At 35.1% G+C, this 24917-nt stretch overlaps 3 protein-coding genes across 14 annotated transcripts; 2 read left to right on the forward strand and 1 right to left on the reverse strand.

Moving 5' to 3' along the window:
* Positions 1–7386: 7386 nt before the first annotated feature.
* LOC111393191 (putative pentatricopeptide repeat-containing protein At1g10330) lies at positions 7387–12020 on the forward strand. Of its 5 annotated transcripts, XM_023018612.1 has the most exons (4): positions 7387–9881; positions 10079–11092; positions 11195–11282; positions 11565–12020. In XM_023018612.1, exon 1 carries the CDS (start codon positions 7752–7754, stop codon positions 9162–9164), a length of 1413 nt encoding a protein of 470 aa, XP_022874380.1. In that variant the 5' UTR covers positions 7387–7751; the 3' UTR covers positions 9165–9881; positions 10079–11092; positions 11195–11282; positions 11565–12020. The 5 variants fall into 5 exon arrangements, with proteins under 5 accessions (XP_022874380.1, XP_022874379.1, XP_022874378.1 ...); XM_023018611.1 differs by lacking the exon at positions 11565–12020 and having other exon boundaries at positions 11195–11557; XM_023018610.1 differs by lacking the exon at positions 11565–12020 and having other exon boundaries at positions 10079–10126; positions 10708–11214.
* A 6468-nt stretch (positions 12021–18488) lies between these two features.
* LOC111393194 (trihelix transcription factor ASR3) lies at positions 18489–20705 on the forward strand. Its single transcript, XM_023018618.1, has 2 exons — positions 18489–19014; positions 20004–20705. The coding sequence occupies exons 1-2, from the start codon at positions 18549–18551 to the stop codon at positions 20381–20383; spliced, it is 846 nt and encodes a 281-aa protein (XP_022874386.1). The 5' UTR covers positions 18489–18548; the 3' UTR covers positions 20384–20705.
* LOC111393192 (U-box domain-containing protein 34) lies at positions 20578–24495 on the reverse strand. Of its 8 annotated transcripts, none has more exons than XR_002702374.1 (6): positions 24210–24495; positions 23285–23386; positions 22788–23216; positions 21798–22549; positions 21069–21118; positions 20578–20968 (listed from the first exon to the last, which is right to left on the reverse strand). XR_002702374.1 is itself a non-coding variant. In XM_023018614.1 (5 exons), the coding sequence occupies exons 1-4, from the start codon at positions 24477–24479 to the stop codon at positions 21836–21838; spliced, it is 1515 nt and encodes a 504-aa protein (XP_022874382.1). In that variant the 5' UTR covers positions 24480–24495; the 3' UTR covers positions 20578–21003; positions 21798–21835. The 8 variants fall into 8 exon arrangements, 5 of the variants coding, with proteins under 5 accessions (XP_022874382.1, XP_022874384.1, XP_022874383.1 ...); XR_002702373.1 differs by having other exon boundaries at positions 20578–21003; XR_002702372.1 differs by having other exon boundaries at positions 20578–21017.
* Positions 24496–24917: the final 422 nt, after the last annotated feature.

A 24917-nucleotide genomic window follows, 5' to 3' on the forward strand; every position in this document is an offset into this window, starting at 1 on the left:
GTGGGATGGATGGTTGTGGGGTGAGTGGAGAAGATGAAGTGAATTTTGTATTTTAATTGTTTTATTATAGAAAATATAAATTTACTGTTTTAACCTTTTAAAATTAGTCAAAATTTGGTTAAATCGTTGACTTTTGGTCAACTAACAGATGAACTAACAGTTTCCGTTAAGTTGGACTTCAAGTGAGTATTTTTGAAACGTTTAGTACCGTGGTTGGCACCAACTAAAGGTTTGGGTAAAGTCTGCTAATAAGCGAAAAGTTTGGTACCTCGGATGCAATTTTCCCTAAAAGAATTGACCTATCAAAATATATTTGAAAGTAAAAAATCACTAATTAAAAAATGGTAAAAAATTTGTCCAATTCCAATCACCAGCTACTAGTCCAAAAGGGGTCCAAACCCAAATAAACTTTTATCTGTTGTCAAATTGGTTTGAATCTCAATTAGTGAAATATTAACTTTTCATCGAATGACCATTGATCATTCTTTAATTTTCAATTGCTTTGAAACGGGTTTAACACTAAACAAATAAAGATTAACCCAAATTAAATAGAATTTGTTGTAAATGGAAAGTCCATTAAAGTTTATTGATGAATGATATTTGTACCTCTGTAGCCCTAGAAATTATTACCATTGTATCCCTGATTCTTACCTATAAATATAGGGTTTTGGTTTTCAATAATACACACAAAAAGTTTATTGAGTTTTCTCTATTCTCTTTGAGTTTTATCTATTCTCTTTTCCTCTCATTTTATAACACGTTATCATCATGAAACTCTGAGAAGGTAGTAATTTTTATTTCATAATCATCTATTACGTATATCAAAATTAATTTGATAATACGTGAATTTTACATATACATATGTTGAATCTGAAATACGTGATCTCATATTTCTCAATCATTATGTTTTCTTTGTACCTCTCTTTAAATTAATTAATGTTTTTTTCCTTTACATCAACCACGTGCATTTTTATGGAGATATATTTATATTAAATCAATTGATATGCATTAATTCATGTTCATATACTCTCCTTATATTTAGATTAGCCCTTTTACGTTCTACACATGCTTATAATTTTTTTTGGTTTAATTGGTCAATGTTCTTTGTAAGCAAGCTTCAATTCCAAATCTCTATTTTGACTGATACCATATATATATAATATACAATTAACAAATAACTGTACACAACTCATCTTTTCTCTCAAATCCATTGGTTTCTGCAAATTTCATGCCTTAATTGGTTAATACTAATTCAATTATTTTAATTGCACATAATTAGAATTTCGTGCCATAATATGTGAATAGGTTTCTACATGTCACCAATTTTTTTTTTGTGTTTCACTCGACTCACGTTATTAATTCAAAATAATATTTTACATGTGTTTGTATATTAATTAATGGTGAACAATTGGATGTATTATCATTTTTTTTATGTTTAGTTATGAAACATTACATTAAATTTTTTTTTAATTGTTGTTGTTCCTGAACTAGCACAACATTATAATTAATATTCCAGAAAAATATTAATCATAGATCTATTCGTTGTTACTCCAGAAGTAGCACAACATTATAAGAATATTATTTGCTCTTGAAGAGCATAAATTATAACTCTCAATATTCCAGAAGAATATTGACATATTGCACTTGAAGAAATAATAGCAAAATATAATGTGCTCCAAAAGTAGCATATGTTTCGAAGAACATATTATTTCAAATTAGTGTTTACCCCTAGAGGAAAACACGTAATTTAAAGTCATGTTGATATTGACTATTTGATTAACATGTGACGATTAATCATATTCTATGAAACTAATTGTATTTTTTTATTATGTAGTTAAACAAATGGCAAACATTACGAAACTTGAGTTTTTGCTGCACTTGACATATCTGGTAAAAATTATCTGTCATGGATACTGGATGCTGATATCCATCTCGTCTCAAAGGGTCTAAGAGAGACAATAAAAGAAGGAAATAATAAATCTCTGCAGGATCGTGCAAAAGCACTCATTTTCCTCCGTCACCATCTTTACGATGGATTAAAAATTGAATATCTCACTGAGAAAGATCCACAAGTTCTTTGAAAAAAGTTAACTGAAAGATTTGATCATCAGAGGATTATAATCCTCCCCAAAACCCTTTATGAGTGGATGCACCTTCGTTTGCAAAACTTTAAAACGGTTAGTGAGTACAATTCTAAATTGTTCAGAATATGTTCAAAGTTCACTTTGTGTGGAGAAAAATCACCGATGAAGATATGCTGGAAAAAACTTTCTCCACCTTTCATGTCTCGAATGTGCTCCTGCAGCAGCAATATCGTGAGCGTGGCTTCAAAAGGGACTCAGAACTTATATCTTGCCAACTAGTTGCTGAACAAAACAATAAATTGTTGATGAAAAATCATGGATTACGTCCAACTGGTTCTGTACCATTGCCTGAAGTAAATGGTACTACATTGTCTGAAGCAAATACAATATTAAGACAAGAACGTGGACACGGACACAGACGTATACGTGGAATAAATCATGGAAGAAATAATCAACAAAGTTATCAACAACAAGGCAATAAATTCAAAAGGCACAAAGCAAACGAGAGCGGCAAATCTAAAAAGGAGCATGAAGAAAGTTGCTTCAGACATGGAATTAAAGGGCAGTAGGCACGTACGTGCCGTACCTCAAAATATCTTGTGGATCTCTACCAGAAATCAATCAAGGGAAAAGAAAAATTGGAGACTAATTTTGTTGATTATGATGGTCCAATTGATGTGACTCATTTGAATGTCTCCGATTTCTTTACTGATCCAAATAGAAATATTCACCATTTGGTTGGGGGTGGTGTGATAGAAGATATAGATTAATTTACTAGTATTTCTTTCGTTTTAAAAATTCAGTTTGAAATATGTTTTTACTTTTCCGCACAAAAATAAAAATAAAATAAAACTCTATTATGCACCGTTTATTTCATGATATTAAGTAATGTTTACTTCTTTAAATTTAAATTCAAGTTTTTTTAAAAATTTTGTTTATTTTGTTATATTTATAAATTCATGATGGATAATCAAGATAGTTGCTTAATTGATAGTGCAACTACACATACTATTTTTCAAGACAAAAAATACTTTTTGGACTTAATATATCGGGTGCGTCGAATATCGTTGAAAGCTCCGGAAAAACTTGTATTATTTTACCAAATAATACAAAATTATATATTGACGATGTACTTTATTCTAGTAAATTCAGAAGAAATTTGCTTAATTTTAAATATATTCGTTGCAATGAATATCACATTGAGACGATGCAAGAAACTAATGTTGAATATCTTTGCATCACTTCTTTTATATCTGGCAAGAAGCAAATAAAAGAAAAATTTCATGCACTCCCATCTGGCATTTATTTTACATTTATAAAAATGGTCGAATCAAATAATGTTACGAAACAGAAGTTCGTTGATTCAAAAAGTTTTATACTTTGACATGATCGACTTGGACATCCAGGAATCATAATGATGCGTCGAATAATAAACAACTCACATGGACATCCTTTAAAGAACCAGAAGATTCTTTTATCTAATGATTATCCATGTGTAGCTTGTTCGCAAGGCAAGTTAGTCATTAGACCTTCAACTACAAAGGTCAATATTGAATCTTCAGCTTTCTTGAAAAGAATACATGGAGATATATGTGGGCCAATACACCCACCATGTGGATCATTTCGTTACTTTATGGTATTAATTGATTCTTTTACAAGATGGTCACATGTTTGCCTACTTTCAACTAGGAATGTAGCATTTGCTAGATTATTTGCTCAAATCATAAAATTGCGAGCACAATTCTCCGATTACTCAATCAAGACTATTCGTTTTGACAATACTGATGAATTTAGATCACAAGCATTTGATGATTATTACATGTCAATTGGGATTGAAATTGAACATTCAATTGCACATATTCATACACAAAATGGTTTAGCGGAATCGTTTATTAAACATCTACAACTTATTGCTAGACCATTACTTATGAAAACAAAACTCCCAACTTCTGTTTGGGGTCATGCCATATTACATGCTGCATCATTGGTTCGTATAAGACCAACTGTCTATCATCAATATTCACCTTTACAACTTGCATTTGGTCATGAACCTGATATTTCTCACCTACGGATTCTTGGTTGTGCTGTCCAAGTTCCTATTTCACCCCCACAACGTACTAAAATGGGTCCCCAACGAAGACTTGAGATTTATGTGGGTTTTGATTCACCATCTATTATTAGATATCTTGAACCTTTAACGGATGACTTATTTACTGCACGTTTTGCAGATTGTCATTTTGATGAAATGACTTTCCCAACTTTGGGAGGAGAAAAATTACATCCTGAAAAATAAGATAGAATTTCTTGGAATGAGACAGCTCTATCTCACTTTGATCCCCGCTGCAATCAATGTGAACAAGAGGTTGAAAAAATCATTTATTTGCAAAGAGTTGCAATTCAACTACCTGATGTATTTGTTGACACGAGAAAAGTGACAAAGTTATATATTCCAGTAGAAAATATTACAGCAAAAATTAATGTCCCTGCAGGACAATCTACTGTGGCAAATGAATCTCAAATACGCCAGAAGCGTGGTCAACCAGTTGGTTCAAAAGACTCTGTACCTCGAAAAAGAAGAGTACAGGAGAAAAACCAACCAAAAGCTTCAGAAGAAATCACATTAGAAAAGATTGATCAATCAAATATTGAATGTACGGTTCCCGAAGAACCAGAGGTGTCCGAAAATAATGAGATCTCAATAAATTATATGATATCTCATAAATTATGGGAACGGAATAATATTGTTATAGACAATATTTTCGCCTTTAACATGGCTCTTGATATTATGCAAAATGAGGATTCTGAACCACAGTCTGTTAATGACTGTCGAAATAGAAATGATTAGCCAAAATGAAAAGAAGCCATACAGGTAAAATTGAATTTTTTGGAGAAACAAAAAGTGTTTGGACTAGTAGTTCGAATACCTGAAAATGTAATCCCTGTTGGATACAAATGAATTTTTGTATGAAAGAGAAATTACAAGATACAAAGTCCCACTAGTGGCTCAAGGTTTCTTTCAAAGACCTGGAATTGATTATGAGGAAACATATTTTCCCGTAATGGATACCATCACTTTTAGGTTCTTAATTAGTTTGATCGTGTCATAAGGGCTCGATATGCGCCTTATGGATGTAGTAACTGCCTACCTATATGGTTCACTTGACAGTGACATATATATGAAAGTCCCTGAAGGATTTAAAGTGCCAGGAATAAATGATACATATTCAAGAACTATGTTCTCAATTAAATTGTAAAAATCATTATATCGATTGAAACAATCCGGACGCATGTGGTATAATCCCCTTAACGAATAATTGTTGAAAGAGGGTTATAAAAATGACGATATCTGCCCATGTGTTTTCATAAAGAAAACAAATATTGGATTTACAATTGTGACAGTTTATGTTGATGATTTAAATTTAATTGGAACTCCTGAAGAGCTCAACAAAACTACAGATTATTTGAGAAATGAATTTGAGATGAAAGATTTGGGGAAAATCAAATTTTGTCTTGAATTACAAATTGAACATTTTCCAGAGGTATTATTTGTTCATCAATCTACTTATACAGAAAAAGTCTTGAAACACTTTTATATAGATAATGCACATCTATTGCCATCACCTATGGTTGTTCGATCACTTGATGTGAAAAAAAGATCCATTTCGTCCACTTGAAGATGGAGAAAAGATTCTTGGTCCTGAAGTACCATACCTTAGTGCAATTGTAGCATTAACTTATCTTGCAAATTGCACTCGACCTGACATAGTTTTTTCTGTAAATCTCCTTGCAAGTTATAGCTCTACACCAACTCAAAGGCATTGGAATGGTGTTAAACATAATTTTCGTTACCTAAAAGGTACTATTGATATGGGACTGTTTTATTCTCAAAAGTCAGGATCTGCTTTAGTGGGATATGCGGATGCAGGTTATCTCTCCAATCCACATAAAGCTAAATCACAAACAGGATATGTGTTTACACGTGGAGGAACAGCTATATCATGGAGATCTGTGAAGCAATCCTTGATAGTAACATCCTCAAATAATTCTGAGATTATTGCAATCCATGAAACAGGGCGAGAATGTGTATGGTTGAGCAATATGACCCATCATATCCAATCATCACGTGGATTGACTTCAACAAAAGATAGTCCAACAATTTTGTTTGAAGATAATGCAGCTTGTATCGCACAATTCAAGGGAGGCTATATCAAAGGCGACAGGACGAAACATATTTCTCCAAAATTCTTTCATACACATGAACTTCAGAAGAATTGTGACATTGATATTCAACAAATTCGCTCAAGTGACAATGTGGCTGATCTATTCACAAAAGCGCTGCCAATATCTACATTCAAGAAATTAGTTCATGAGATTAAAATGCGTCGACTCAAAGATTTTCAGTGATCAATATCAGGGGGAGTGGCTGTACTCTTTTTCCTTCGCTTAGATTTTGTCCTATTGGGTTTTCCTAACAAGGTTTTAATGAGACAGCATTTAATTTTAATACTCCAAAATAACTGTACTCTTTTTCCTTCGTTTGATTTTTTTTTTCCATTAGATTTTTGTCAAACAAGGTTTTAACGAGGCAAATATTTTGTAATATGTCATTCAAGGAGGAGTGTTGTAAATGAAAAGTCCATTAAAGTTTATTAATGAATGACATTTGTACCCTTGTAGCCCTAAAAATTATTACCATTGTATCCCTGATTCTTACCTATAAATATAGGGCTTTGGTTTTCAATAATACACATAAAAGTTTATTGAGTATTCTCTATTCTCTTTTCCTCTCATTTTATAACAGAATCCAATATTTTGACGACATAAAAGTTTAGCAATTTGGCTGTACTTATCCTGTTTCATTCGAGAGTGAGATTAGATTGGCATAAAGATAGGTTGTACCTAGGTTGTCGAAGGAGACGAGAAGGCTGTTGAAGTGGCATGCCTAATTCGTCCAGCAAGTTACAAACCCTTGAGGTTTCAGCTATGGCAGAAGCAACAGATGGGTACTCATCTTTAGTAGATGAACGAGCCACTGTCCGTTGCTTTTTAGAGCACCACGAAAGCCACCAATTAAACTCTGATATTGTGTAGCATCAATTGAAGAGTATTAATGATTGAGAGTCTCTTCTCATCAAAGTCATGAGCATAGACCAAAAAGTAAATTGTCAGAAATCCATTGATGTATAAAATGAGAGATGAAGACTTTCTCATGGAAATGGCCACTGACAGGGGAAGAGTGAGGGACCCCCGGGGGGGGGAGGTGGGGAACAATTATTTATTTATATATATATTTTTATATTGATCCGACATATAGAAATTTATTTATTTTCACCAGAATTGGGCTTGATGTAGGTCTGTGTTCTCTCTCCATCCCTGACCGCGGATGAAGGCGTTGTTGACAATTGACATCCACCTGATGAATAGGTCAGCCATAGACAAAGCAATGATGATAGTCAAGAGAGTTGGTGAAACCCTTTATAACAAGCAACACTCCCATTACAAAAAATTATTTGGAGCCTATAATGTTCTTTATATATCACACATAGCTACTCTTTGGTTTAAGGAAGAGGATATACACGGACAAAAGATTAAAAATCCAGAGCAAAAATTAGTGAAAAGAACCCTAAATAATGCACAATAAAGAGGCATGGCGGAGGCGGAATAGTAATGTCGAATCTACTTTCACCTCAACTTCTACTCCACCTTCTGCAGCGGTTCAGCAAATACTCAAACCAAGTTGAACAAATCCATTCCTTGTTAACCACCAATGGCTACTTCCATATTACCGATCAATGGATCAATACTCTCCTCTACAACACTCTCATCAGAGCCTACTTGAATCTCCGTCAACCCCGTACCACCCTCCTCCTCTTCACCCACATGCTTCACCACCAAGCGCCACCCAATAACCATACATTCCCTTCTGTCCTCAAAGCAATAACCTCTATTTCATCGCCCTATTTGGGCTTTAATTCGTGTTGTTCCTTTCATGGACAGTGTGCTAAAAGGGGGATAGTTGATGATCCGTTTGTACAAACATCTTTGATGTCTGTCTACTCGCAAATGGGTGATTTGAGTAGTGCGTATAAGGTGTTTGACGAAATGCATGAGCCATGTATTATTTCGCAAAATGCGATGCTTGATGCTTTTGGGAAAAATGGGGAGATGGGATTGGCCGTTTCGATGTTTTCAGGTATGGCGAAGAGAGATATTTACTCATGGACGAGTGTTATCAGTGGGTATTATAGAAACGGGTGCTTTAGGGAGGCTATTTGGCTTTTTGGAAAAATGATGGTTCATGAGGATGTAATCAGTGGCTATTTAAAGCCAACTGAGGCTACATTTGTCAGTGTTCTTTCCTCGTGTGCGAATGGGGAAGATGGCTGCTCGTTGAATCAAGGGAAACAAATACATGGATATATGATTAAGATTGAGAAAGAGTTGAGTGTTTTTATAGGCACGTCGTTGATAGCATTCTACGGTAAAATGGGTTGCTTGGGCTATGCCATGAATATGTTTAATTCTATGGCTATTAAGGAGGTGTGTACTTGGAATTCTATCATATGTTCACTGGCATCGAATGGCATGGAAAGGCAGGTCTTGGACATGTTTGAGAGAATGAAGTCTCATGCTTTGCAGCCAAATGAAGTCACATTTGTTGGGGTCCTATCAGCTTGTGCTCGTGCCAAGTTTGTGGACTTGGGTTTGGCATTGTTTCATTCAATGTCGCATGACTTTAACATTGCTCCAAGAATGGAACACTATGGATGTGTAGTCGATCTCTTAGGAAGAGCCGGGCTTTTGGAAGAAGCATACAGGTTTGTAAGGAGCATGCCTTTCAAGGCTGATGCCACTGTGTTGGGGGCTTTATTGAGTGCTTGTAGACTTCACGGGGCTGTCGAGTTGGGGAATGAAGTAGGAAGACAATTAATTCACTTACAACCTTATCATAGTGGACGGTATGTGCTTTTATCTAGCCTTTTTGCCGGAGCAGAGGTATGGACTCGTGCTGCTGAGTTTAGGAAAGCAATGGTGGATGCTGGAATTCAGAAAGTTCCAGCCTTTAGCTTGGTAAATTGAATATAGAAATTCTTCAGTGGCTTTCACCATTTATTGAGATTCGGGACTGGAATATTCATAAGATAACCTTGTGCTCTGCTCGGTGAATTTTGATGTCATTCTTCATGGAAGAAATTTCCAGTCAGTGATGAGTTGCATGAGTCTCTCCGGCTTGAAGTAGTACTTGGCGGTAATCTTCAATGAGAAGATCGAAACAGATTGAATCTCATCACTTGTACAATATTAAATTAGAAGCAAAGAGATATGCTTTGATGTACAATTTACTTTTAGTGTAAAAATGAGACAGAAATTCCAAGTTAAGCAAATTCACTCGGTGCTCAGCAAATTTAATTGCTCCATAAGCTGAAGAACCAGTTATCAGATTCCTTGAACATGTCCTACTCTCCTAAAAGAGTGAGTTGGTTTTAGCACTATTCATAGGGTTGCGTGCCCTTTCCCCCCTCTATTCGACAACTAAGTTATTTTTTATCTCACTATTATTGGAATTCATCTACAATCGTCTTTCAATTACGTTTGCATCATTATTTTCACACGCTACGCCATGCCGCATCCATTTCCCCACACAAACCCATCATTTCATATTCTCTTTTTTCTATTTCGTTTTCTTCTCTCACATGCTGTTGTTCAGCTTTCCTTTTCCTTCCCCTCATGGAATCGCCGATCTACGACCAATAATTTGGTTGCCACCATGTTGAACGTGCCCATCTTCCTTCTTCGGTATGTACAGCTTTTTCTCAGTTGATGAGGCAACTATTTGAATCAATTCTAAGAATAAAATTTTTGTTTTTCGAATTTTGATAATAATTATTTATTAATTAGTTTCATCGCTGAGTGAGCATTTTTAAGTGTAAATTTGTTAACATTTTCGCTTTTTGATGAAAGTAATTTGGGTTAATTTTTGTGATCTTTTTTAGGTCAAAACAGGATTAACGATGGAGTAAATTGTTCCTATGCAGGGATCTGTACGGTTTTTTTTTGCTTTTGGTGTGATTTTCTTATGTTTTAGTGTGTTTCTGTGTGTATGTTGTGTAGATTTCATTTTTATGTGAAGGGTTTAGAATTTGAAGTCTTTCTATTGATTTTTATGATCATCTACAGATTACAGACACCAAATCCTAAATCAGGCATAATCATTTTTCTGAGTAATAACAATAATTTATGTTCATTGGCACTGCTAATGATAGATCATGCTTCTTATGTGATTTGAATGGAAAAACTTGTTTTGTTTTTCATTTAGCATGATACTCGTGTTGATTACGTCTTGGTTGTTAAGGTGGTCTCGTGTAAATCCACTTTTCATTGCTCAATTACATGGTATAATTCTACAACGATGAAATATATATGTACATATAGTCTTTAGAAATTCATACAAAATCCACAATTATTATCTAATCATATAGTCCAAGAAAAAAAAAAATCACATTTAGGTTGAGCGCTGCTGCGCTAGTAACTTTACATATTAATTGCCTAAAATGAAACCCAAATTTTGGTTGAATTTTGAGAGCTTATTTTCCATTTTTTAATTGGTGATATATTGGTGCAGATGTTGTTTATATTAAAAGAGAAACAAAATGGACATGTCTTGTGTTTATGGGCAATATCCCAATTCTACCTTTGGGAAGTCCACTGCCTATCCAAGTTCACTCTTCACAGCTCAGTTTCTAGCAGCGCTTCAAAATAGCGGAATACGTACTTCTAATATCGAGTTCTCGACTCATATAATAGTGTCTAGAGCAGAATTGGATTTAAAGGACTTTAATGTGGATGTCGAGCTTGGCAATGACAAGTTATAGTAGTGGTGCTGGCATTTTGAATGGGAAAGCTGCCAAAAGGTCAGAGACTACAGCTAAAGAACATCAGTTGTTGAGGGTTCGAGAGGAGAAGAGCGCACCAATATGAACATCTTCTTATCATCCTGCTTTGGCAAAGTCTCTCTCTCTCTCTCTCTCTCTCTCTCTCTCATTAAAATTTTGTTTGACTGCCATTTTACAATACTATAAGTGCATGAGTATTTTACTTGTGTTAAGTAGAGGGTGTTGGAAGATGCTTGTAAAAGATTTGGAGCTTCGACCTATTCTGGGAGATACCATTGGTAACCCAGAACATATGAGAAAAAGGGTAAGTTACAGTTTGTTAAAATTTTGTCCAATTGTATAATGATTTTAGGTTGGTTTTGTTCTGTACTGCTGGATGCTTAGTTGATAGATAATGTTTGGTAGATTAATGATCTACTCTCAGTATCTGCATTATTAGATTGAGTAAAATATGACCCCTTGAAGGCTATAGCAAGCAAACCACTTATTGAGTTGGAAAAATGATGAGAACATTTTTTTGTTCTTCAGTAACCTTCCATGTAGATTGCTAAGATCATTTACCTAAATTTCTATTTTTGTAAAATAGGAGGATACGCAAAAATACCAATTGACCTGGTGTAAGATATCACATTGTTCGAGGAACCCACCGGAAATTCCTTCTACCCCTATCGTACTCCAGATTGGTAGTTTCCACAAGGTTTTGAAATGCTGACCACACTGCCTCTCTTCAACCAGATTGCTCAAAGACTAAAATTCTGGAACTTTCATAAAAATGCTATCAAGGAGATAATGTAATTGTGCTTCTGATAGAGCTTTATGCTAAAAGATGGTCATAATCCAAATTGAAATAATATTCATTTTCTTAATCAACTAAGAAATTTCAGAGTTGGGATAGGGGATTGATTGACTGGTATCTCAATGAACCCTACCATGCAGTTGGGGTAAAATTTGTTATCCTGTACTGCAGACAAATATTTAGCATTGTATAACTCAATTTTTGACACATTGGAACTGCAGTAAAATCGCACCTATCCACATGTTTTTACATTTACGCTATTACATTGTCAATTATGTTGTGTCACGTGCCTTGCACGTGCGTCACACTAGTATCTTTAAAAGACACACTTTGTATCCATACAAGGTTTAACTTGTAGAGAAAAAGTGATTCGAGTAATCGAGAAGGGATTATTGCCGTTCTTCACTGTATTCTCTTCTGCCAAACCTAACTCCTAACAAATAGAAAGAAAGGTGCATTCAAGATAATTCTAAAACCAACCTAGTCTAAACTCCATCTAATCCACAGTGAAAATAAATTAAATCTACCTTTTCAAGTATACCTTGTATATGACAACAATTTCTCGCAATAATGAAAAACGGGGTCATACCAATATGACGGAGGTACTTAGTCCTGCAAAACTCGTGTCAATTCTAGACATCGAAATACCCATATCCTTTATCAAGAGACGTTTCCACTTGTATACAGAGTTCAACTATATAATGATTTAACTCAATTGGGTGGTTTAGCGTCTTAAAATTCAATGATTATGCCAACATCAAATTGAACCCACAAACAAAAGCATCAAAATTCAAATGGGTTTTCATGATTATTGCCAATTCAGAAAGGAAAAACTATCAAACTGAATTTGGTTAAAAAAATTCCTCATCATAGAACATTGAAGTTGATTAGAACAAAAATGCAATCTAGAACAGCATTGTGGAACAGAGTACTACAGAGATAAAATGAAAAAGGACTAGTAGTATAAATTTTACCTATTTGGTTTGGAGCATAAAAGAGGAAGTTGCTTGGTAGTGAATGAGCAACGGGGGATCAAATGGGGAAGAGACAAACCCGAACTCGGAATAGGGGCAAACTTTGTCAAACCTGTTCCCAACCTTTAACGTGGTATAGTTATGGGTCCTCAACTTTTAAAAGTGTGAAGTTTCTAGTTCATATCCTATTTAAATATGCAAATTTTGGATTTTCGTGTCACAAAAGCTTCAACTTTGACATTAAAATCACATCCAACTTTTAGATGAGTTTCGAAAAAAAATGCTTAGTGATTTATGATTTTATCCTCTAATTTTGAATCACCCGAAAGAAGAACAACGTATTTATCATTGTTATGCTTTTATTGATCGAAATTCTTTAAAATTTCAATTCAATGGTTGGCTTATATGGGCAGACATAATACTTTGACCTTTTGAGTGACTGAAGAAGAGGTAATAATTTTTCTAAAAATAGATTCGAAGAGTTTTTCATTGAAATTAATATTTAATTAAGTTTTAAAAATAAGAAACTCGCGTAATCTAAGATGGTATCATCCAAGAGCATATTTAAAAGACTTTTTATTTTCAAATTGTGCCTTGATCATAATACAAACCATTTTTAAATTTAAAGGGAAAAAAATTATACTCACTTTTTGCTCTTTATACATTTTACTTTTTTCAAAAATTATTTATTATTTATCCTTATTTTATTAAATTTTTGTATGTCAGTATTTGAAATATTTAATGCAATCATGACAAAATAAAAATAAAGAATGAGTAACGTGGACAAATTTATAGACCAAACTAACTTGATCACCAAATACTGTCCATGCAAAACCTAACATGTGTTGAGACCTTCTCTCAATTGACTTTGCTTTTGCTTTTACTTCTTGAAGAACCTCCTCAAAAAAGTACCCAAAATGGTGTTTGGAAATTAATTTCTAAAAGAACTTCTTCTTTTGAAAGCTACATTAAGTCAGTTATTTCATTAAAAAACACTTCTACAAAATTAACTAAATGGGTTAAAAAATAATTTTTTGATTTCTCAAAATCTAAATTACTAGAGAGAAGATACTTAGAGATTCCATTTCATAAATCATATATTAAATTCACTATTTCAAAATTAGATGTTTTGTAAATTAATTAATATATTTTAAATATTAATAATTATATTACCAAATTAAATATATGTATTCATCTTACTCAACCATACATACTGAAAACCTAATCACTTTCATCCTCTCCATTCTCTGTTCTCTCTCAATCCCAACCTCTCTCATGTCTCTAGTCACCTGCGCGCCGCCACCATCCTTGCTAGCACCACCAAACCATCGTCACCACTACTGCTGGCATGTTGAGCGAAGATGTCGCTCGACACCGTTGCAGTAGCACCGTTGCCGTTGCCGTTGCTGTCGTCGCCATGCGGTCATCACGGTGATGTCTAGTGATTTTAGGATTTGCTTTAGATTTGAGCACAGTGGGCATCATGCAGTGGTGATGATGCTGTCGTCGCTATTCCCAATCATGTGTAATGATTTTAGTGGTGGGTTTGGCATCTGAGCGCAACAGTAATTGCCATGATGTGGAGTGATTTTAGCAGTGGGTTTGGGATCCAAGCGCAGCAGATATCATATTTTGGATCTGATTTATGATGGTTATGCAATAATTTTGCATTTGGTTTCGTAGTGATCCTGGAATGATTTTTGGGTGGGTTTTGTTGGTTGTGGTGGTGGCGGAAGAGGTGGTGCTGGCTGTGGCGACGACGACGTTGGTTGTAGCAGTATTGGTGGTGATCGTGGTCGTGGTGGCTGCGACGGTGATTGTAATAAACTTTTTTCTTGGTGTTGGATCTGCCACGACGATGTTGTAATGTTTTCTAAAATGGGTTGATTTTTTTGATGTGGTGGTGTAACTGTCGAGAGATAGTGGTGGTTTTGGTGAAGGAGGCTGTGATAGTGCCACTGGAGACAGTGAAAAGATGGTGGTTACAAGTGTTGGTAGTGGTCACAAATTATTTGGTTGATTGTGATAATTAAATTGGTTAATCTGTAACCAATGAAAAAGACAAATTGTGATCAAAAAATAATATGTGACCTAAAAAATTATTAATTTGTGATCGATATTTTGATAATTCGTGATTGTATAATAAGTTGTGATTCATAATTTTTGTGATTTGTAACCTATAAATAAATTGTGATTTATAAATTTTTCATTTGTGATCAACGAACAAATTGTGACTTATAAAAATTTTTAATTGTAACCATAAAGTAGTTTGTGACATATAAAATTCTTATTTATGACCAAAAAATAATACGTGACTAACTAAATCATTAATTTGTGATCAAATTGTATAGATCATTGATCTTAATATATTTAATTAATAAAATATATAATTAATGAATTATATCGTAAAGAAATTTTAATAAATATCTGATTTTTGAAATTTGAAACCTTTGTTCTTAGCTTTGAAATGAGTGATACCTAACCTTTTAGTTACGAGTTTTTCCCTTTGAAAAGGGATAATAGTTTATTTGGGCTTGGACTCCTTTTAGACTAGTTGCTAGTGATTGGAATTCAATTGGAATTGGACAAATTGGCTGTGGTTGAAAAAAAAAAAGAAAGAAAAAGGGAAGAAGATGTATACACGAATAGAGGACTAAAAATTGGGGAAGAATTAGACACACACAGACGACAAACAGGGAGAAAAAGACAGACGGCCATGGGGACAAGAAGGAAAATAATTTCAGATGTTTTTGTGCAATAATTCATCGATAATTATACAAGTAGTTTGTGAATTAATCATGTTCTGTCATTTGCTCGGTGATATCGTCTAAACTTTATTTATTTAATTCAGATATTTTGTTACGTTAGATTATTTTTGTACTAAGATTACAATGAAACTTATATCATGAATCTTTGACTCTTGATTTTATTTATTTTTGACATTTAAGGCACATTTTCAATTCATGAATGATTGACATGGATTTAATTTTCTCTACAATTACATACGCAATAGTAGTATGAGTTTTGTGGCTTGTTTCATCTTTGAAATATTGAAAATAAGTTAGACAAAATGTTAGTTGTCTAGAGCTCGATGATTATAGAAATATACTGTTATACTTTACATGATTTTTAAATATTAATAAATCTTTAACGCATTCATATCTCAGACCTTAAGTATTTGGCAATTCCATTTTTGAGAGAACAAGTTTACAATTCCAAACTTAGGTGATAAATAAATAATTAAAAGTATCTTATTAATTACATATATTAAGGTCACAATTATACAATTTATGATCATAATTATGTACTTATAGGTCTCAACTTATTTACTAATCACATATTATCCAATTAATTGATCACAAATTATTTTTCGATCAAAAAATACATTTTTTTATAGATCACAATTTACTTATCGATTACCAATCACAAATGTTATAAATCACAATCCATTTCTCGATCACAAATTATCAAATTAGTTAGTTACAATTTATTTCTCAATCACAAATTATTATTGATCACAAATTATCAATTTTTTAGATTACATGTTAAGTAGTTGGTCACAAATATCAAATATCCCACCCCAATCCCACCACCAACACCAATATTTGATCACAAATCAATCAAATACTTGATAAAAAAACCTAAATAGTTGGTTACAAATAATAGTCATCCCACTCCCACCTCCAACACCAATAGTTGGTCACAGTAATCTAAATAATTGATCATAAAATGATCACAGACACTTATCATTCCACTCCCACCCCAAAATAGTTGGTCACAAACACCTTATTACAAACACTTTTTCACCGTACCGTACCGCACCCATCCCATCCCAACCCAACCCAACCCAACCCAACCCATTTCCCATTCACATTGACACCAATCGAAAGAGCCACTACCACCGCCATGCCACCATCATCTCACCACCATTTGCAAAACACCAACAATAACCAATAAAAACCAATCCCAAAACTCCAACTAAGAAATAGATAGAAGAAAGGAGAAACCACACCAAAATACCCCGAAATCACAGCAAGCACAACACCACCATTTGCAAAGCACGAACAATAACCAATAAAAATCATCCCAAAACACTGATTAAGAAACATATCGAAGGAAGAAGAAACCACACCAAAATTTCCTCTAGGTCGCGACGAACACCACCACCACCACTTGTATCATTGCCATTACTACGATCACTTGCACTGTCGATACCAGCACCACCTCAACACAGCACGACCACCACCTGCTCCGTCACTACCAGCACCACCACACAACACTGCGACCACCACCAACTCAACTTTTATAGTCACCACCTACACCGTCACCTAGGGGTGTCAATGAGCCGAGCAAAAGCTAGGCCAAAAAATTGAGGCTCGAGCCTTACCAAGTCAAGTTGGCTCGATTTTTTTCCATGAAAAAGGTAGCAGCTAGTTGCCTTAGAGGCAGTTGCTTTATTTTTTTAAAAAAATTTCAAGCCTGCCCGCAACCCATACGGGTCGGCTCGAGCTCGGCCCGACAACTCAAATCGAGCCTCGAGTGGGGCCGGCTCAAGCTTTTTACGGACAGGGCCACGGGCAGCCCGAGCCCGTGAGCCAAGTTGCCATCCCTACTATCACCACAACTACAATTTATAAACCACCAACAAAAATCACCCAAAACTCTGATTAAGCAGCATATCGAAAGATGAAGAAATAACACAAAAATCACCTTGAACACTTCATCACCATTGTACAGAGACGACACCATCGTTGAGCGATTTCTCAGCATAGTGTCGCTGCAGCGATGATGTTTTGTAAAGACGATGACACTGTTTATCATCGTAGTGCAGATCATCGTGGCTGCCATCTTCTCTAAAAAATGCTCCTATCTTCTGGCGAAGGTGATCCGTGCAAGGGAGAGATTAAATAGAGGATGGAGGGAGGTGAGAAAAAGGAAATAATTGTTGTTTGTGAATGAAATTTGGTAGCGCGGATGGGATGGGGTGGGGTGAGGTGAATATTGAGATTAATTTAATTTTTTAATATTAATATTCTGAATTAGCACTTAATTTTTGAATTAAAAATTTATGAATTTAAAAGATTGAAAACATGTGTGGGTGTAATTTCCAACTCCAATTTATGATACCTGCTTCGCCTAAGTATAAATAATTAACCTATCAAAATCACTTATTTAAAAATGGTAAAAGAATTATTTAAAAGTAACTTTTTAGCTTCTTTGCTTAGACAAACATGCTTGTTGGTGTCTTTACGCCTGGTTTGTGCACCTTTAATTTCAAAAAATGTATTATGAAATAGTGATTGATGTTAAAATATATGGTTAATTTTTTTTTATTCATGTGTAATATTATTTTAATAAGATATATGTAATTGAAAATGAGTACATTAGAAAAAAAAATATGGTAGAGTGATCGACAAACAAAGTCTTAATCTGGTACTAGTACGGGTATATTGACCGCCAACAAAAGAATCGAAAGATTGCTTATTCATCCCTTGGGGCATAGCCCCGTAGTGGAAAGGACAGAAGTGAGGTTATTTCACGTCTTGCTGACGGTCGCAGTGTGGGAGTTCGATTCCTAAGACATGTAATTACACTTCTTATAGGCGCAGTGTACAAACAACTCTTATTCCTGATCTGTTGGGGACAAATCTCATGATTTATCTCCCTTATAAAGCTCTAGCGGCGAGGCGGCTCTCTAACATTGGGTTCAATCTTTATTTATTTATTTTTTACTTTTATTTTTTTTAAGATTGCTTAATCGCCTGAATGCTGCAAACGAAAACCAGAAAAAAGTAGTAAAATGGAAGAGCAGAGCGGCGGCTCGCGCCGAACACGGTCGCAAGCCGCGCCGGACTGGACTGTGCAGGAATCGGTGATTCTTATAAACGAGATCAACGCGGTGGAATCGGAATGGGGTGGCACGTTGCCATCCTTCCAGAAATGGCAGCAAATAGTGGAAAATTGCAATGCGCTAGAGGTTAACAGGACCTTGAATCAGTGCAAAAGAAAATGGGATGCATTATTAAACGAATACAAGAGGTTGAAGATTGAAGGAGACGTAGGAGGAGCAAATGGATCATTGGATATCGAGGTTTTTAGGGCAATTGACAGGTGTGTCAAGGCCAAAGGGAAGAAGAGCGACAGTCATGGCACGGCGGCTGAGATTGAGGTTGAGACCGTGGCGGAGGTGCAGTCTGTGATGGATACTGACCCGGATTCTGACCCAGAAGCGCAGGGTCCTCCGACCACATTCTTCTTGGAAACGGGTAATTTTATTGTTGTAGTTCAATTTGTTTGTTGAGTCGGCAAATTTAAACCCTTGTTGAGCAATCTAGGCCTAGAAATTTGTTGCGCTTTTGATGTAGTTTTCACAAATATGGTAATTCTTGAGGACATTGAAAAATGATTTATAATATAGGAAGCAGTAGATCCAGTGGTGAATGCTGATACCATATAAGCTGCGCTTAAGAAGTTGTACCTTTTTCAAGTAAAATGAGCTCACAGATGGCCCTTAATGCATTGCTTCTTTTTTAAGAGCCAAATCAAGAATTGGGAGATCCATAGATCAGTTTTCCTTCCCGCAAGAATGACATGACTCGTCTTTGTATTTCATAGGCTTGTTCCCAAACTCATTTTCAACCACATATTCACTCGATACAATAATTTTGCACGTAAACCTAAAACTTTTCCCAACTTTTAGCCGCACATTCTCCAAAAAAAAAAAAAAAATTAAATAAAAAAAATAATAATAACTTTAACAAAATCTATTCTAAAAAAATCTCTACAAACAGGGCCATAATTTACAATTTATACAAAACACATGCAACCTTCATCAGAGATGTATATGAGTTGGGGTGTTAATTTCTGAAAATCCTTTCTTTTTCTCTTAAAAAGACCAGATATTTTCATTATAACAACTTCGTCAGAGTAATGTGTAAGGGTGTTCATTTAAGAAATTCTTTTGCTAATCTAGGGGACAAGTTATTGATTATTATTAAAGGCGGTGAATGTTGACGATACAGTATGTGAAGAACTTGTTCATAAAATTAGTTGTATTTCAGAATATATGTCAATTAACTAGAGTCACAGTATGATTAAATCTTATATTTTATATTTTGAAAGTATTTTTTGATGAAAGTTGTAGATTTTAAAATGCATTAATGGTTTTTTATTATACTTTTCAAATTTTTTGCAGCTTTTAGTTGGAAACAGAAGATTAATCTGTGTTTACTAATTTATAATTTTGTATCATTAGGTACCAAGAAGCAAGGTCAGAGGATGAAGCGCCAAAAGCGCAAGATTCAAAGGTTAAATCCATGGGGATACGTCACGAGTGGGAAAATAATGTTAGAGCAATCCAGCAGAAATGAAAAGATGTATTCAAGTGCAGATGAGGAGAGCAATGTAGAAACAAAGGAAGAAACACTAGCTCAAATTCTACGGGAAAATGCAATGCAGGTTAATGCAATACTTGAAGGAAACCTAGCGGAGGATGTGGAGTACAGATTAGCTGATCTGAAAAACATGGATGCTGTACAGATTGATTTCGCTAGACGCCAAGGTGACAAGCTTATTGACCATTTTGGAAAAATTTCAGATATCCTTAACCAGCTTTGTGATTTAGTCCGACAATGAAACTTGATTTTCATTGGCTAATACCGTGTCTAAATTTTCTCGCATTCTGTAAATGTAGAATGGTAAGAGGACACTGGCAGCCTCTGTAACTTACCAAATGTTCGATTTATTTTATGTTAATTAAGCTCCTAGTCAAGAGTACATCTGATACATTATATGTGCACAAATGCTGTGAATGTAAGAAGAATTTACTATTTACAACAAAGAATCTATGTATAGAGGTTGTAAAACCAAAAGCAAATCATGCTGTGAATGTACAAAGCATATGGTACATGTGTGCAAGTTCTATTGAAAATGGACAACAAAAATGACTTATTTTTCATAAGCTGTTACTGTTTGTTAATCAGAAAGTATAGGATCTTTCACTGCTAGGTTGAGTTTCAAGCTAAATGTAAGTTGGAGTTGAAATCCTGGAGATGCTATTATAGTGAAGGATGGGCAAAATTCCAGAACTCCTATCCAACATTCTCAACTTGTGCCCTCGAGGAATTCTCCAAACCATTTGATTGATAAAATCCATAGACGTCCCTATGGGCATTGGTGATGAGGCATAGCCCCTTGGTTCTTTGTGCTATTTGTATAGAACTGCTTCGATGTTCTCCAAAGCAATAGATGAGAACCTGGCATCAGATTTCTGCAGCTTAAAATTTCATATGAATACATTAAAAATCTTGATTAATTTTACCTTGATCATTTGATGCTGATGGGCCTAGTGTTAGTGCATTTATCCTAATCCTAGCATCAAGCAAAATGAAATCAGTACCAAACAAACACACATTTATAGTGGTACACCCTAAATGTAAGAGCTATGTCCACTTGCCACTTGAAAGTTTACGCCCTGTTTGAGCCGCATTCTTTCAAAAAAAAAAATACATTCTTAAACAAGAATTTGACATCATTTCAACCATATATTCTTCAATAAAATAATATTACACGTAAATTCAAAACTTTTCCTCATTTTTAACCACACATTCTCTATCAATCTACTATTCCAAAATACATTATTTCAAAATAATGTGGCTCAAACACACACTATATTGTGAAGCAATTTACAATTATCTCACTTCTTGTTCTGCATCTCTCATATGTGGGAATATTAAGATGACACATGTACAGAATGCTTAAATACCCTTGAATTCAAGAAACACATAAAAAATCTGCAGTCAACAGGAAAAATATACAATACAATTAGGATCCACGCAGTTCCACAATTAGTAAATTTCGATGCCTATTGGATCTTGAGTCTTAATATGCCATTAGAAATAAATTTTGAATCCAGTGTATTTGGTGAAAATTGATTTTCGTATACTTCAGGGTTTCATTCCTTTTGTAGGTTATAAATGTGCAGCAATATATGAAGTTCAATGCGTAGAATATATCCAAAAAATTTCCAAGATGATGTATGTTAACTTACTCAGTTACTCTAGACACAGAAATGTAGCTACAGCTGGATCACGGATCTGCAGAATTTGAAGTGGTATCTAGTGCAATTACTCTCAGTTTGTTCAATTCTGGCAGGATAACCTTACTAAGATCTGGTCTGTCTTTCCTTTGTAGTTCAGAACACTTGAGTGCTAATTTTGCAAAGCTTAAGGCCTCTTCAACCGGCCAATCAGGGATCGATGGATCGAGCATCTCACCTAAAGTCCCTTTCTTGATCGCTCTTTCAACATGATGAGTCAGACCCATAGGTGGCTTGCCTGTAAGAAGCTGTAAGAATATGATTCCAAGTGAATATATGTCGGACTTAACACCAAGCATGCCAGTTTGTTGATACTCAGGATCAATATAGCAGAATGTTCCAGCAGTAGATGTCACAAGGTATTGAGTGACACTGTCTGCCACAGACGGAGGGACGAGCCGGGCCAAGCCCACATCACCAATTTTACTTACTAAGTTACGGTCAAGCAAAATATTGGCAGGTTTTAGATCACGATGCACAAGTGGCTCAGGCTTCATCTGATGGAGGAAAAGCAGTCCCGTGCCAATTTCAGCAGCGATTTGGAACCTCTGCTGCCAAGATAGTGGAGGAGTTTTTCCATGCTGGAATAAACGGTCTTCTAAGCTTCCGTTGGGCATGTATTCATATACTAAGCAACCATACTCAGGGCAGGCTCCTAGAAGAAGGACCATGTTGGGATGCCGTACAGCACTCAAAATTTCAACCTGGAATTATTGAAATGATACAATAAAATACTAAAATTTAGAGATACGGACCACTTGTATATAAATTGAAGGTACATGATTGATATAAAACATATTGGCATGCTCCCGAAACATGGTTTCTTACAGTGGACTTCTCGTTTAACAAGCCAATTTACTATCCAATACATTGTTCTTTTCTCATTTTTCCGATTCACGTATAACCATGTTTTGTGAAAGCATTTTTATTGCATTCACATACCTCTTGCTGAAACTGAGATCTTCCTTGAGTAGCATCAGGACGAAGAACCTTAACTGCAACAGGAGTGTGGTCAAGATAGCACTTATATACTGGCCCATAACCTCCTTCTCCAATCTTATGACCTTGTGAAAAATAATTCGTGGCAACTTCAATCTCCTCAATTGAGTATTTCCTGTATCTGACATCTGAATTTGCCAAAGCATTTAGTACCTTAATCTTCTCTTCAGCTTCTTTTAGCGCTTTCCTTTCTGCATTAATTCGCTTTTGTGCTTCTAACTCTGCTATTCTCTGTGCAGCTTCAGCATGCTCGAGGGCTGCCCTTGACTTGGCCTTTTCCTTTTCTACAAGTGCCAATGCAGCTTCTTCTGCTAATCGAGCCTCTTCCAGTCTTCGTTGTTCTTCCATTTTCCAGTGCTGGAGCTCTTTTGCCTAAATTATAGATGTTATAGAGACTGCACAAATTATTAAAGACATGAGCAACAGAAAGTTTCTCGTGCCTTTTGTCTTGCTGAGAGTGCTTCCTTGCACGCGGTACTGTACATATCCATAGTTTGCTTGAGCTCCAGCTTTAACCTTCTCATTTCTGCTTCTATTTCCTCCTGTAGTCATAAATTGATTAATAAAAACTCCAGTTTTCTCCACAAATATAGCAAAGAAACTCTGAAATTTGCTATAAACAATATCTGATATCTAGAAGAAATATTTGAAGTGGATGTCCATTTTCCAGCACATTAATCATTTCCAGAAAAGGAAATAATTTCTTTTTTTCTTCTTTTATCATTGAAAAACTCGTAATAAAAATATAAATTTTGAATCCAGGAGATGACAAGCCTGATTTCTTACATACTTTTATTGTACTAAATGTCACTGAGGTCTTATCTCTTTCATCGAAGGTATAAAAGGGATTTTTATGAAAAACACGTTTCATGTCTAAAGATACGGATTAAGCGCCATTTGGAGAGCAAGAACAAAAGCAAGGGATACAGAAAGAAATGAAGTGATGGAGATGTAATTGCTAGAATTAATTCGTTGATTCACATAGAATCCATGTCCTAGGTGTATCCAAAAACATTCTTTTCTAATTCCCATTCCTTGAGGTCGAGGGGAATTCACAATTAAATTCCAAGATACATACACAAGTGCTCATTTTAAACGCATTCTTCCAATTCATTGAACTTAAAAACTTTAAAAGCATAAAGGCATTGAAAACATCCAAATATCAGCAGTCAATTGTATAGTAAATTCTGCCATGTCTTAGTCTGAAACTAATTAACCACTTCTCATAAAAAAAAATATATATATATATATATGTGTGTGTGTGTGTGTGGATAAAATTTCAAATATGTGGAGAGATAATAATGTTCGCAGGTAACTTACGTCTTGTAAATGATGTATGTGGATCTTAAGAAGAGACGACCTTACCATTGACTGTGATGTGGATGTTCTATCATCCTCAAGTGAGGCATACGAAAATTCCAGTGGGATTGTGCCTACCGATTTTCGTCCAAGTTGCCATGACTCAAAAGCGTGATTTTCTATGTCCGATAAGCCTGAAAGCTGGGAAGGGGTATGACCACTTTCAAAGCTTTCACAATATGAAGGAAACATGTCAATGCTTTTCCTTCCAGAGCTGACAAAGGATATGTCAGTGTCTTGTGGCGAGAGATCATATGGTTTGCCATTTGGACCCATCCTGTGAGTAAATGGCGACCTGTTTGCAGTAAAACACTTAAGTTTGCTTTCGTAGGATATATAAAATGTGAAGACATTTAAATGAATAAATATTTCCCTACTTTAACAACTTGAGCATTTAGATGAGATGGTTTAACGTGGTATGCGGGTAGGCAAAGATCCTAAGTCTTGCTGCCACCCATTCATAAAAATTGTTTATGCATTTTACAATGAAAAAATGAACAGGTCTGCACTTGAGAGGGTACATTGCGACAAAACTTAAATGAATAAAATTCATTCTTCTCTCTAATGGCTTAAAGATTTAGAAGAGGCACTTTAATTAAAGTTGCCATATAACAGTAATGCAAAAATCAAATTTTGTCATCATTTTAATGTAGCGTGAAAATTGAAGGCTGATCCCAGTAAGTATTGTGTGGGGTGGGGGGGGGTGGGGGGGCA

This window comes from Olea europaea, chromosome 4 (genome assembly GCF_002742605.1).
Source record: "Olea europaea var. sylvestris chromosome 4, O_europaea_v1, whole genome shotgun sequence".
NCBI lineage: Eukaryota > Viridiplantae > Streptophyta > Magnoliopsida > Lamiales > Oleaceae > Olea > Olea europaea.

What these genes read in the sequence shown, in the direction of transcription:
- LOC111393191 (XM_023018612.1), top strand. Translation starts at nt 7,752, where the DNA reads ATGTCGAATCTACTTTCACCTCAACTTCTACTCCACCTTCTGCAGCGG.
- LOC111393194 (XM_023018618.1), top strand. Translation starts at nt 18,549, where the DNA reads ATGGAAGAGCAGAGCGGCGGCTCGCGCCGAACACGGTCGCAAGCCGCG. An exon ending in CACATTCTTCTTGGAAACGG is followed by an intron (nt 19,015 to 20,003) that starts GTAATTTTATTG and finishes TTGTATCATTAG; the next exon opens with GTACCAAGAAGCAAGGTCAG.
- LOC111393192 (XM_023018614.1), bottom strand. Translation starts at nt 24,479, where the DNA reads ATGGGTCCAAATGGCAAACCATATGATCTCTCGCCACAAGACACTGAC. An exon ending in CATCCACATCACAGTCAATG is followed by an intron (nt 23,387 to 24,209) that starts GTAAGGTCGTCT and finishes TTATGACTACAG; the next exon opens with GAGGAAATAGAAGCAGAAAT. An exon ending in GATCTCAGTTTCAGCAAGAG is followed by an intron (nt 22,550 to 22,787) that starts GTATGTGAATGC and finishes CAATAATTCCAG; the next exon opens with GTTGAAATTTTGAGTGCTGT.